The 12,983-nt window shown below is 47.4% G+C and overlaps 5 protein-coding genes and 1 non-coding gene across 6 annotated transcripts; 3 read left to right on the plus strand and 3 right to left on the minus strand.

Moving 5' to 3' along the window:
• Positions 1-136: 136 nt before the first annotated feature.
• On the plus strand, positions 137-403 carry VTN77DRAFT_5891 (uncharacterized protein; the record flags this gene model as incomplete). The annotated part of the gene is made up of 2 exons (XM_069422108.1): positions 137-218; positions 276-403. The coding sequence occupies 2 exons, from the start codon at positions 137-139 to the stop codon at positions 401-403; spliced, it is 210 nt and encodes a 69-aa protein (XP_069276604.1).
• A 93-nt stretch (positions 404-496) lies between these two features.
• Positions 497-1,111, plus strand: VTN77DRAFT_5892 (uncharacterized protein; the record flags this gene model as incomplete). Its single annotated transcript, XM_069422109.1, has 1 exon — positions 497-1,111. One exon carries the CDS (start codon positions 497-499, stop codon positions 1,109-1,111), a length of 615 nt encoding a protein of 204 aa, XP_069276605.1.
• A 417-nt stretch (positions 1,112-1,528) lies between these two features.
• On the minus strand, positions 1,529-3,210 carry VTN77DRAFT_5893 (uncharacterized protein; the record flags this gene model as incomplete). Its single annotated transcript, XM_069422110.1, has 5 exons — positions 1,529-2,269; positions 2,338-2,623; positions 2,671-2,692; positions 2,749-3,028; positions 3,079-3,210. 5 exons carry the CDS (start codon positions 3,208-3,210, stop codon positions 1,529-1,531), a joined length of 1,461 nt encoding a protein of 486 aa, XP_069276606.1.
• A 2,026-nt stretch (positions 3,211-5,236) lies between these two features.
• VTN77DRAFT_t96 lies at positions 5,237-5,379 on the minus strand. The gene has a single exon. It is a non-coding gene; the product is annotated as a tRNA-OTHER (tRNA).
• Positions 5,380-5,578: 199 nt separating this feature from the next.
• VTN77DRAFT_5894 (uncharacterized protein) lies at positions 5,579-6,508 on the plus strand (the record flags this gene model as incomplete). The annotated part of the gene is made up of 2 exons (XM_069422111.1): positions 5,579-5,632; positions 5,693-6,508. 2 exons carry the CDS (start codon positions 5,579-5,581, stop codon positions 6,506-6,508), a joined length of 870 nt encoding a protein of 289 aa, XP_069276607.1.
• A 3,261-nt stretch (positions 6,509-9,769) lies between these two features.
• VTN77DRAFT_5895 (uncharacterized protein) lies at positions 9,770-11,523 on the minus strand (the record flags this gene model as incomplete). Its single annotated transcript, XM_069422112.1, has 10 exons — positions 9,770-10,163; positions 10,221-10,251; positions 10,301-10,337; positions 10,390-10,604; positions 10,658-10,766; positions 10,817-10,995; positions 11,044-11,135; positions 11,185-11,357; positions 11,409-11,434; positions 11,484-11,523. The coding sequence occupies 10 exons, from the start codon at positions 11,521-11,523 to the stop codon at positions 9,770-9,772; spliced, it is 1,296 nt and encodes a 431-aa protein (XP_069276608.1).
• Between the last annotated feature and the right edge of the window lie 1,460 nt (positions 11,524-12,983).

The following is a 12,983-nucleotide window of genomic DNA, read 5'->3' on the forward strand; positions in this document are numbered from 1 at the left end:
ACTTCCTTGATCTACGAAACAACCTCCTGAACACAGGTCAGCTATAGTACATACTTTTCCTTCCGTCCTAAAATATCAGTGATTCATTGATTCTGCTCCTTTTACATGAACATAACTACCCGTACAGTATAAGAAGATGTCATTTGCACACGAAGTCAGATCTTTTTTTCTCTTTCTCTTTCCCTCCTTCGGCTCAGTGTGCTCATGGAATACCCTCTGTGAGTTCAATTTTCCTTTATAAAATCTTGCTCGTTCCCTGGCTAACTATGAGGCAGCTTTCGTGATAAACATATTCTCTCTGACTATAATCAACATTACAATAACTAACTGTTTAACAAATCCGCTACCGTGCCAACCCACTTCACCCTCGCGCCTTCGTCCACTGTGCGTGCGAGACTGTTGAGATCCATGTTGTAGCGAATTGCGTGTACACGCAACGACTGCGAGTCGTCGGTGTGGACGCAACTGTGCAGCGCAAACCTGTGCTTCCGCAAAGATGTCGGAACTGGACGCAGAGGAGCAGAGCCAGGTAGGCTATGAAGTGATCGCGTCCGACGACAGTTCAGCCCTCACTGGTCCCGGCTTCGCCTTCACAGCAGACGATGGGTGGGATGAACGCAATGACCCGTCACTAAAGCGCTGCTACGAGCTCCAGAAGAAGGTCGTTGACAAGAGGTATGTCGCATACAACGAAGGCAACCTGTACTTCTACATGGACGTATCGCGCCAGTGGAGCCTTCTCATGGCTCGCGACTCTCTCTCGAGAATATGCAACATACTAGGCCACGACAACGTCTCGGTGAGCACAGCAGAGGCTGTCTCGAGCTATTATCCGTGGCTAGCCAAGAGAGCCGTAGTGAATCCTACCCTCCCACTCCAGAGAAGCGTGTGCATCGGCACGCGTAGGCTCGAAGTGTCAGCCGTCGGTGATACGCTGGAGTTCGCGCATAGCAGGCAAAAAGAGTGCAAAAAAGTCATCAATGAAGCATTTAGACCAGACCCCTTTCAATCCGATTCTCTTTTTTTTCACGATCATTACTATACTATCTGTCTCATAAGCAAGATGGCAGCAGCCGGTGGAATTGAGCGGATTGGCAAAAGCAAAAGCTAACTCTGCTGCTCCAAAGACAATTTCTATTCCGAGCTAGAGATCAATCACAATATGCGCTATGCCAATGCATAATTTACCACGCCATGGTGGGATTGAGGTCATGACTGAACCCACACCCAGGGCAGAGGTCGAAGTCTGGATAGGGTAGATAACTCAAGGTGCATGAAAATACCGGGATAGAATGGATTGGACGAAATGTCGTGATTCCTTAACATGTACAGTACATACATGGAGAATGCGAGCGACCAAAAGAAAACCACTGCAGAAAGAAAGATATAGTATAGAGATGTCTGAACAAGACTGAAGGAGCGAGTCGAGATTCCATCTATTACCCTGTTATGTAGTATTTGCTCGACGAGTACCTATACCATCCTTATATAACATGCAGCCAGTATTAATCTTAATTACAAATTCCATTCACGTCATCCCCTGCGGGATAAACCACTGCGTCATATACTTGGCGACTGCCTCCCACTCCTTCGGCTGACAGGCCATGCCCACGTACAGGTCCGGCCGCACCAGGACGAGACGTCCCTCCGGCCCAATCTCGTAGCGCGTCGTGAACTCGTCCAGTTCGTCCTCCGACTTGTGGTCAAAGTCGAACCGCGGATCGTGTTGCTTCGAGATCAGATACGTCGACACTTGGCCCGGGAACAACCGATTCAGCTGGTCCCGGACTTTCGTGCCGATATCGATCACGTCGTCTGGTGCTGTCGTCCCTGGTGCCACCAGCACTGTGAACTGTGGCCTCCGGAAGGCATCATACAGACGCCGTTTCGGTTCGACGAGGTGACGTGCATCAGGAGCTCGTTCACCTGCCTGAGGGCCCGGCACCGCCGTCAACCCAGCAGGCACATTGGCCACATCTCGATAGTTATGCGAGAGGCCGCTGACGAGGTTGATCGCCCGCCATTCCCAGTCTGGTTCTTTAGTCAGATGCCGCCGCTCCTCAGGAGGAATGCCGAAGCCCATGACGATCTCGTGAGTAGCCATGGCCCCCTTGCTAATCTGGCTGTCAATCGGTTTTCGTTCTTTTTCATAGGTGTCTAGGATGAAGTCGTCCGCCTGGCCTTTGAGCACAGCTGCGATCTTCCAGCCGAGATTGAACGCATCCTGCATGCAGCCGTTCATTCCCTGGCCACCAGATGGGGAGTGCACCTGCTGGATGTCAGCAAGTAACCAGGAAAAAAGAAAGAGGGAGAGAGAGAGAGGGAGAGAGCACTTGCATGTGATGCATCACCGCAAATAATCATCCGGCCATTGCGGTACTTCTCAGCAATATTATTGCGAACATCCCATGCCGTTTGCCAGTGTGGCTTTCCGACCTTGAACCCGATGCCCAGCTTGTCGGCCACCTCCTGGTAGGCCTTTCGCTGGTCAGGGGCAAAGACATACTGCCCAGTAGGCTCGCTCATGTAGATGCGCCAGTACTTGCCAGGCATCTTGGTGCAGTTCATAAAGAGGTCCTTGTTGAAATAGTAGTTCATCCACCGGCCATCAAATGTAACGTTGCTGTGTCTGTCAGTTACTCGCCAGCTGAGCGTTATGAATCCACTCACGTCAGCGGCACATCCATCATGCCTGCATACGAAGTTAGCTTGATGTGATCATAACTAGTATATTTCTCCTGGACTTACTCATAACGGCAACCTTGCCTCCCTCAAACTTTATTCCAGCTGCATTGCGGACAAAGCTGTGTACGCCATCGCAGCCCACCACCCACGGATAGACATTCTTCTCGATTGTACCATCAGCATGGCGAATGGCGGCCGTAACGTCTGTTTCGTCCTGCTCCAACGCCACCAACTCCGTCCGATACTCAGGCCCGATCGAGTACTTGGAGAAGAGGAGCTCCCGCAGGGCTTGCTCGAAATCGTTTTGGCTGATCAGTAGAACGGGAATCGCGTCGGAAGGACTCTGCTGTTATCAGTGGCAGCAAAGAGGACGAATTTAGTAGGATGCCATACCGGTAATCCGTTCGTGGACATTGCTCCTCCGGGAGATGGGGAAAGTGATAGATATTGCCGGGGCATTCGAGAAGATCTCCTCGAGGCGATTTCCCAATCCCATGTGGTCGAACATCTCCATCGAACGGGCATGAATTGTCATGGCGCGGCTGGTGTGCGACGGACCCTGACGCTTCTCGATCACTCGTACAGGGACCCGACGGCGGAGGAGCTCATGGGCGAGCAACAAGCCGGATGGGCCGCCGCCGACGATCAGAATCTCGTCTTTGCGCGGCGGGGATGCCATGGTGTCCAGTTATTCTTGCGTGAATAAAGCGGGCAATAAAGATAGATCTTGCCAGAAATCACGTCGATTAGAGCTCCGTGGGGTCAAGAGTGCTGCGCTGATTGATCGGCGTTGATCGACGCCGGTTGATCTCCTGACAGCGGTTCAATGCGTGGCCACGTGTGAAGTACAAGGATTCGAAAGGCGAAAGCCCACGGGTCCGCCAGAGGAAGTCGTGAGTTCATTCAGAAGTGGTTTATCTTTCATCTCTGCTAGCAGAGACCAGCCATATCGACGAAGCATTGACTGTATTGATCCATTGAACACGAAGAACATATAAAATAGTCGCAATAGATCACTTTAATTTGAAAATCCAGTGCGAGATGCAGCGTCTGTACGTATGTACATCACATTCTTTCTTGATTCTCCGATCCATTGACCACTGTCACATCGAGCAGCAGCTGTGCTGTTCATCGTGGGGTCTCAACAGCCCCACAAGCACTAGAATACGAAAGAATGCATGCAGAAATACCAAGGCAACCTGCCAGCACAGCGGAACATTACATGGTGCAGGCGGGGTCAGGTCGGGATCCGAAAAGACGAGGAGTTCGATCCGAAACCAGCTGCATTAGTCGTGGCATGATTTTCATGAGACCTCCAATCCCACTGACCCAGTGGGGCTTGATTGGAAATCTGGAGTAGTGAGTTAAATTGAATTGAATTAATGGAGTTGAGGAACTGGAGAGGGATCCAAAGGAAACTCGGCGGTCTCACGCATGAGACGTGATAAACTCCATAAAGGAGAACAATTGATTCAGCTTCATTCCGAATAATAATTCACAAAATACCCATAGCTGATATCAATGGATATGGATTCCTTTCCAGCACGCATAATGTGTGTACATACTTATTGGATGGTACAGACTGTACATACCTAGGTAGGTATGAAGTATTGTCCGAGAATTTTCCACTCAACTAAAAAAAAGGTGCCATGACAAGCCATTCTTAGTGAGTACTCTCTTTTCTGCTGACAATTCACGTTCTAATCCAAGTCAGGCGATAATAATGCTGCTCCGGATATCCGTAGTGGCGTATCAACCAAATTGAATTCTACTGCTACTGTCTCAATGGGTCGTTTACCTCATAAAATCCATGGTTCAATGCCAACAGAATAATATAGAGTTTTGGAGATATCAACAGAGACGGTGAACCAATTTTTGAGCATGATTTTCCCCCGGGAACGGATATGTTGGCGGAAATCCAAGCAGAATCGTCTGGAAAGGAGAGGTTTGAGATGGAAAATGTAAGATGCAGTCATGTCCTGTCGTAGCCTCAGACATACTAAGTTCGAAATTTTTTAGGGCTAGGCACACTGGTCAAGATTAGAAGAGGCGTTCTAAGGAAAGCTAGAGCTATATGCCCAGGGTTATACATATACCTAAGTAGTAAACTAGATTAAGGTACTACTAAGGCGATTGTATACTTTATTGTAGGTTATACGACTAGCTACATGTATGTATGTACCCCAGGAATATTATATCCCTTAGCCTCGCCTCTACATCCAAAGCTAATTAATGGAATACATCCCCCGTACTGTATCATCCGATCTCGCTGCCTGTTGCATAAGGGACTAAATAAGCCTAAACTGTAAGTAGTAATTTAAATAAGTAGAGTAGGAAACATGCCATTATAATAAGAAGATTAATACACGGAGTATAGATAATAGGAGTAATTTGGTAAAATCGAAAGAGAATAAACTAGTTCTACGAGTCAAGCCCTAAGAGGGGGTTTCTATTCAACACGTGACCCACATAGTAAATCTACCGAGTATCATTGGTCCGGATGGCTGGCAGTATACTTAGCGGTGAGATGACAGGATGAAGAGAAAAAAAATGAGCCCAACCCGACTTGAACGGATAACCTTGCGATCTGGAGTCGCTGCAAGAGAAGCTGTTAGCCATGAATTCGGAAGGTAATTATTAGTTGGTCTGTGTTGTGTGGAACATACCACGCGCTACCAATTACGCCATAGGCCCGTACAGTGGCTTGTGTGGCGGATATTAGTAATAATATTGACTGCAATCACCGCCACTCGGGGCTAGTGCAACATGTGACTTCTAGGCATATTCTGCCGGCACTTACCGCCATCGACCGGCATTAGTCAGGATACAAGATAGATCAAACCAAACCAGCTTTGTTAGACATACCTCCATCTACTCGTCCACCTCAGTCAAAATGCCTCGAGCTGAACCTGGTACGACGAAGCATCTCAGCAAGCAACTGAAGCTGGTAAGTCCTATCCCTCTCGTCATCGCTTAGGAAGATCATGACTAATTGTGCTGCTTCTAGAAAGGGCTCCAACGCCTCCGTTGGTACTGCCAAGTATGCGAACGGCAAATGCGCGACGAGAATGGCTTCAAACAGCACTGCCAGAGTGAAGCGCACTATCGCGCCATGCTGGTCGTCGGCGAGGACCCGAAGAAGTGGATCAACGAGTACAGCCGTCTGTTCCAGCGCGATTTCCTCGAACTGCTTCGCACGAGCCATGGCGAGAAGCCCATCCATGTCAATCGCTTCTATCAGGAGTACATCGCCGACAAGACCCATATCCACCTCAACGCGACGAAGTGGTCGAGCCTGACCGATTTCGCAAAGTCCATGGGGCGGGAAGGGGTATTGAGAGTGGAAGAAAAAGAGGATGGGTTGTTCATTCAGTGGATTGACAACAGTCCGGAGGCGATAAGGCGGCGAGAGGCACTACGCAGGGCGGAGAAGAGTAATCAGGAGGAGGAATCGCGAATGCAGAGGGAAATCCAGGAGCAGGTTGAGAGAGCCAAGATGGCAGCTTCGGCAGCTTCATCGAGCTCAGAACCTGCCGAACCTGCCGCGGCTGAGCTGCAACCTAAGGATTGGTCCGACTTTAAGATCAGTTTGAAGAAGTCGGCAGACGCTGATGCTGCTAAAGCCAGCAAGGAAGATGCCCCAAAGCCGGCTGATGGGAATGTGAGCAAGCCTCCAACAAAGCCTGCGAATGTGTTTGCCGCTGCAGCAAAGCGAAAACTGCCATCCAGCAAGCCTGTGGTCCAAAATGCTCCAAGGAAAATCAGCGAGGCTGAAAGGATTATGCAAGAAGAGCTCGCACGGAAGAAACGACGACAGGGTTGAGTGGACCAGCGTTGCCCAGGCTGAAGCATTTGTTTTCGAGTGAGTCTGAGACTAGACTGGGATTTTGTCACATCCTCGCCTTGACGTACTTGTACGTATGCGAATGCCGCAACATCCAGCTCGTGCAATCCGTGATAGCATCTAGGATGATACCTCGGCCGGAAACGAGCTCGAGCATGGCATTGAGACGTCCTTGATCAGGAAGGTCGTCGAAGATCTGGGAACGTTGTACTCTCACGAGTCGACGAAATCGGCGCCATAAGCATCCCGTCCCTGTGGACACCGAGACATGATCGGAAGAGTCCATTCGCAACGTGAAGATTCACAGACCATAGGGATGCATGCTTCTGCAACCCACTCATGCTGTCAGCATTCCATATCACCTGTCTGAAATATGCCGAGTGTGACAGCGCAGCATAGCTGTAACCTGATCACATGCTTGATAAGTGAGCGCAGTTCAAAAGCCGAGTGGCTTTACATGTACATACATCCTAGTCTTTTACCGATTACGGCAGCAGGCTAGCTACTGAGTACTCCTGCCGTGACATATCCCGTCAAATCAATCATTTCGAGAAACAATATAACATCACCGAAATGAGCAGGGAGAATTAGATCCAGCAGGCTGTCAGAATAAGATATTCGGAAACATCCCTCTGCTTCGTAGTAAAGAAATGATGATCAGAGAACATAACTATACCTGGCCTGGTGATACGGATAGGTTCCTATCCTACTGTAGGTAGCACAAAGCCAGCTAGATTTTGTACAGTAAATATATAATATAATATAAACTGCAGCTCCTGGAGAATTGCAATGTACATACATACATACATACATACATAACGTCTTTTTATCTTGAATCGTATTCACCATTCGTATATATAATATAGATACATGTAGATATACATGTATGCACTCAGTTAGAATATGTCAGCGTTCTGGGATCTTGTAATCGGGCTGTAAAGGCTGCAGCTACCTACAACAAGGAAGGCGATGGAAATCTACCAAATATGGATTGGGGGTTTTGATTTATGAAAAGCCTCGCTTTCTGTTCTTCTTCCATCTTTTTTTAATTATTACTTTTCTTTAGAGCAGTCGTTAGCCTCTCAATATGATCACCTTCTGTCTCTGACAGAATACTGTACATTTCTGCTGGTTCATCCTATCTCTCCCTACAGAATACAATTTAAACGTACCGTACACAGCCACCAGGGTTTTGAAAACCTACTAATGACATCAACGGTTATGATTTTTTTTTTCTTTCAGCCGGTTTGTTTACCATGTGTTGGCGGACTATCTAGTTCAGATTCACCAAGAAGATGATGCCATGGCGCCTCTTTTTGCACCATGGCAAGTATATAAAAAGTGATAACCTAATTGTTAGATATCTAACAGTTAGCCACTATAATAAATAAAATGTTGGACCTTTGAGAAATGTCAGTTATTATTGAGAAATGTTGATTCTGGGGAGGAACATTAGACAGACTCAAGTAGAAATGGTTGCCAACGGTATTACAGGAATTGTTTTTTTTTCCCCAGTAGTACCTATCTCTCCACAACATCAGGGCTACGACCTGCTGAAGTTCGACTACGACGCGGCATTTGACTGACTGTTTTACAGTAGCACCGCCTCTGAGCGGGCAGGAATAGTGACAGCCGCAAGTTGAATTTGTCGTTGCAGCTTGATAGCGGCCGCTAGCTGGGAACAGTACATATCTTTTGAAACCGTTGTAGGATACATTTCTGCCCACGACGTAGCCTTTATTCCTCTAGAGTGCAGCTGCTCGTCTGCAGTGCGCTGGCCTTGGACTGGCAAAAAATGAAGTACAGTAAGTGAATGTGAAAAACAGGCCTTGAGGGCCCCAACAGAAACAGACCAACACCTGGTGTTTGCGTGCTGTGTCTGAATCCAGCCTTACTTTTATTTACTTCGGCAGCACGGCACTACAATCCAGTCCGTTGATAAATTCCAGGAGCCTGTTCCTCCGTGTTCCCCTGTCCACGGTGCAAATTATAGATAAGTAGGTAGTCTAGTAGTTAGTTGAATTGGATGGAGATGAAATAGAAGCCTTATATAACTTCTTTGGGAAGTGTAATCTCATGGTCTGATGATACTATGATGTATATAGCCTGTAGATCGTAAAGGCAGTTTGAATCCAGCCTTGAGTTAAAAAAGAAAGATGAAGAAGAAGTTATTTTTTTATAAATGTTGGGTTTTTATAAAACATTAGTATCTTTATTTTTTTTTTTAAAAAAAAAGTTAATAAATGGTTTTTGAAACCCCCGCTAGTCCCATATGCTACTTATGATCATTATCAACACTGATCAATTTGAGGAATTATCCGGAAGTATGTACCTAGGTAACAATGGATAGTACTGTACAGCACATGCATATATACATAACTCCAATATTAAATAGATGTCCTATCTCTATCGGCGTTGTTCCCCCCATCTATGTACTACTGTACGTCATTACAAAGAGAAACATGAAATCTGTTTGACTCATAGATCGATCTTGTTTCATCGTATTTTTCCCCCTCGTATGTCTCTTTTGTTCGCGGAGTCAGTTGTCCTAATAAATATATGTTTACGATATTGTCCAATCGATAGATCGATACTGCTCTAATTCATTGATCAAGATGGTATATATATATAAAATAGCCATAGGCATATCAGCCAAGTCCCTGGGATTCGCGTGAGTTCGTTCGTCCTGAGAGATATTAATTCACAATCCACATTGGAAGGAAACTACCTAAATCTAATTAGGTTGGTTGGTGAACTGTCTGTCTGTCGGGGCTTTTTTTTTTAAAAAAAATCTTTGCCACAAATCGATCGATTGAGCAGTACATATGGGATAATCTGGAAGTAATAAAACCAGACCAAGGGAAGGAAAGAAAGATGCAAAAATTCTGCGTACCACATAGAAAGTCACCCCTATTGAACTTTTCTCTTTCCATTCCAACATCTTTAATTCTATGTAGAATTCTCAATATCTTTGCATAGCTATGTATATATGATAGCGTTCGTCGTAATTACATCATGCATGACCATCTCATTAAAATCAAAGACCGAGACAAAAAAAAAAAACCCAACCAACCAACCAACCGACCGTGAATTCAGAAAGCGACCTCAAACAAAGTCATGGGTATCATTCCTCCTTCTCTCCCTCCATAGAAAAGCTCCATGCCGCTCAACCCGACTCCTCTCACCGATCGATAATGCACCATGGGCAGTGCGATTAGCTGCAGCAGCGCCATCGACCGATTAAGGATCGTCGACCTCGACGACAATGTCTGTCTTGACTGTTACATTGCTGTTTGCACTAGGCGGCAGCGCTGCTGGAGCTTCACTGCAGCTGGGGAATTGACTGCTCCAGTTGCTGCCTTCGTGATCGCTCTTGCTGCCAGGGACGGAAGTGAGAAAGTCCTGATTCGGGCTGGAGGCTGCCCGTTCGGTTCCTGTTGTTCCCGTTCTTTCTGTTCCCGTCGTAGACGACTTTCGTCGCTTCATCTCCTGCCCTGGGCTGGTGTTGCTGGAGTGAGAGCGCGACCATGGATACCCCGGATACCGGCTTTCGCGACGTTGGTCGACAAAGGTCCGCATGAACAGGCGAATGACTGGCGCACAGGTTGCGATGAGGATGCTATAGTTCTCAATCCTACAACACAATCAGCAGAAGTCCAACACGTTGATTGAAATAAAATTGCCAACATACTTGACCCACAGGACGAAAGAGACAATGTTGTCTAGTTGCCGTCAGTAATTGATTACTCGCCAGAACAGGGGTTTCCTCACAGGTAAAATCCGATCTGTCTCCAAGAGACTTCAGGAGCTAAGCAAGGGTTAGTTTTTGTCTGATTGACTCGAGTAGATGCAGCGCATACATAGGTCTTCACGATAGAAGCAACTCCCGACAGAACCAACGGCCCGCCCAGGGTGATTGTCTGCCATATCCGACGGGACCGGACGCTGCTGTTCATCTTGCGAAACTGCGTCCAAGCGGACACGCCAGGGTTGCGGTCAAGCGTCTGGAGGAAGAACTGCCACAGTTCAAAACTGGCGAGAACCGCCAAAGAAAGATCGATCACCGTGTTGAACCCTACATAACCTATGTAAGCGGAAGGACCAAATGTCCAAAGATTACTGACTTACCTCCTTGCACAAATCCGACGGTAGTCTGTACCGACGGGCTTTGACACTTGACGGATCCATCGGCAGGAAGAGGATCCCACATGTAGTGGAAGTATTTGGTCCGGTCGGTCTGTAGAGTCAGCGCCGGTCTTCAAGTACGTTTGCAATGCTGCTTCGTACCGGACGGTACGGATTTGGTCCGCACTGCACCACGATCTGAACAATGGTGATGGAATTGACGACGATCTGAATGATCATGCAAACGACAATGCTCATTCGCAGCCGCCAGTTGCTGTTGGCAAAGCATTGATAAAGGAACCACATCATTCCGGTTCGAGAAATCATGGCCGCAGCGACGGCTATTCACTATCTTAGTACAATTCATGTCAACTCATCGGGTGACATACCAGCAGGCTGCGAGGCAAAGTCGTATCTCAGAGCCTGAATCCTCTCCTCTGGGGTCAGGTAGAAGAAATGTCGGCCCAGTCCCCAGTGATAACTAAGTGATATCAGCCCGAAGTATCTGGCCAAGTTTCGTCGGTACTTACCTCAGCTCGATGAGAACCATATGAGCCACATCTACCGAATAGGCAAACAGGAATATGAAATCCTCCAAGCCCCATACTCTCTCCGGAGCAGACACCTGGGGAAGGGACCAGCGCACCCATGCCTTCATGCCCAGTCGAAACGTCAGAACAAGGCCAACGACAGCAGTCAAAGCCTGTGACAGGTTAGAAGTGGTTGAAGGAACAGATCTGTCCGCTGCGCATACCCAACAGGCTCGGAAGGTGTCGGTGCCTGTAAATGTCAGAAAATTGTATGTTCAGTCTGAACGCAAGCTGCTTACCGATGTTGACATCTCCTTCCTCTGGTTTTGGGATGTCCATCTTGACAGGTGGTTGTCAATTGCGAAGAAGCACCATAGAATCGCTGCTCTGGAGACAGATATGTTAATCTGAGAGGGAGAAGAGGGGGGGGGGGGGGGGGGTATTCTTATGGAGACGATGGTATTCTTATTTCATTGCATAAAGCCCAAGAATTGAAGAAACAGCCAGAGAAAGCAGAACAGGATTTATGATCATTTACAACAGCTGCATGATATCAGGATTAATCTTTATGGATCCTGAAGAAATTAAGGTGTGGTACGTCGCTTGAACATATACATATGGCGCTTCCTTTCTTCTCTCTTAGTATCCAATTTGACTAACGACTGGCCAGCAGCGGATAACGACAGCAACTTGACCGGATCCCACCCTGCGTACAGTAATTGGCTGCAGATGAGAGAAGAAGTTGCTGTCAGCCACTATCGATTATCTAGAGTATATGGGTGGCGATTGTTGGCCTTGTTGCGTATAGAGAATCCGCCGAGTTCTGCCTGCATGCTGATTCGGTATAGAAACGAAACTCCCGAGAAAACATGCCCGATAGATCAATGCTGCTGAAGAATCAGCGCCCGGAAGGAACATTCCGTGCCACTATTGTTCGCATGGAGAGATGCGGATCTCGCGTGTTTGAACTCATGGCTGGATTGAAGCTCTTGACGTGACAGGTACGGCGTACACAGTATGCAACGCACCACTCAAAGCTAGGCGAGAATGTACTGCTCCATCCTCTGAGGGGATTATCCAGATCAAGCCAATACGCAACTTAGGTATGCATCTGGCTGACTAGAAGATCGCAGCAAGGGATGTCGTCAAGCAAGGGCGTCTGGAGCTATGAATGTGGAGATAGCCGAGTCGATCATTGACTACCAGACAAGCAAGTGGCCAAGAATGGACCGGACCATCCATGACAAAACCTGATAAAGGCTAATCGAGCATCGCGGTTAAAGTTGGTGGTTTCGATAATTCAATATTTCTTTGTCTGGAGATATTCGTCAGCATCGATATGCTGGCGTCAGATCGTCGACTCTCATTCGTCCAAGTATGTCCTGTCCAAACCTGTGGTTTCTTTAGCGGTATCTGTAAATAATAGATTCGTTAACTGCCTTAAACCAACCGTGTGATAGTCTTGCTTCTTGACTGGTGTTAAGAGGAATGCTATACCGAAGCAAGGGATGGCGGTGGATCCATGCTACTTTAGCGATATCGATCTGCGACGCTGATTGGAACAGCCCAAAATTAAGAGAGAACTATTGTTCCTGCCAGCGATCCCTGCAGATCAGATCGATCCAGCCAGCTTGACGTATCCATTTTGATCGACCCCCGTCTGTCGTCCGTCGTCGATCCTCCGCTAAGTCCGGAGGTAACCCGATCGGATTCACACTGTATGTACGGAGTACGGAGTACACAATACAGGACAACGGACGATCCTTCGCTATATGGATTTCTTTGTCGTCCTCTACCTC

This window comes from Rasamsonia byssochlamydoides (assembly GCF_041956645.1).
Source record: "Rasamsonia byssochlamydoides strain NRRL 3658 unplaced genomic scaffold VTN77scaffold_43, whole genome shotgun sequence".
Taxonomy (NCBI): Eukaryota; Fungi; Ascomycota; class Eurotiomycetes; order Eurotiales; family Trichocomaceae; genus Rasamsonia; species Rasamsonia byssochlamydoides.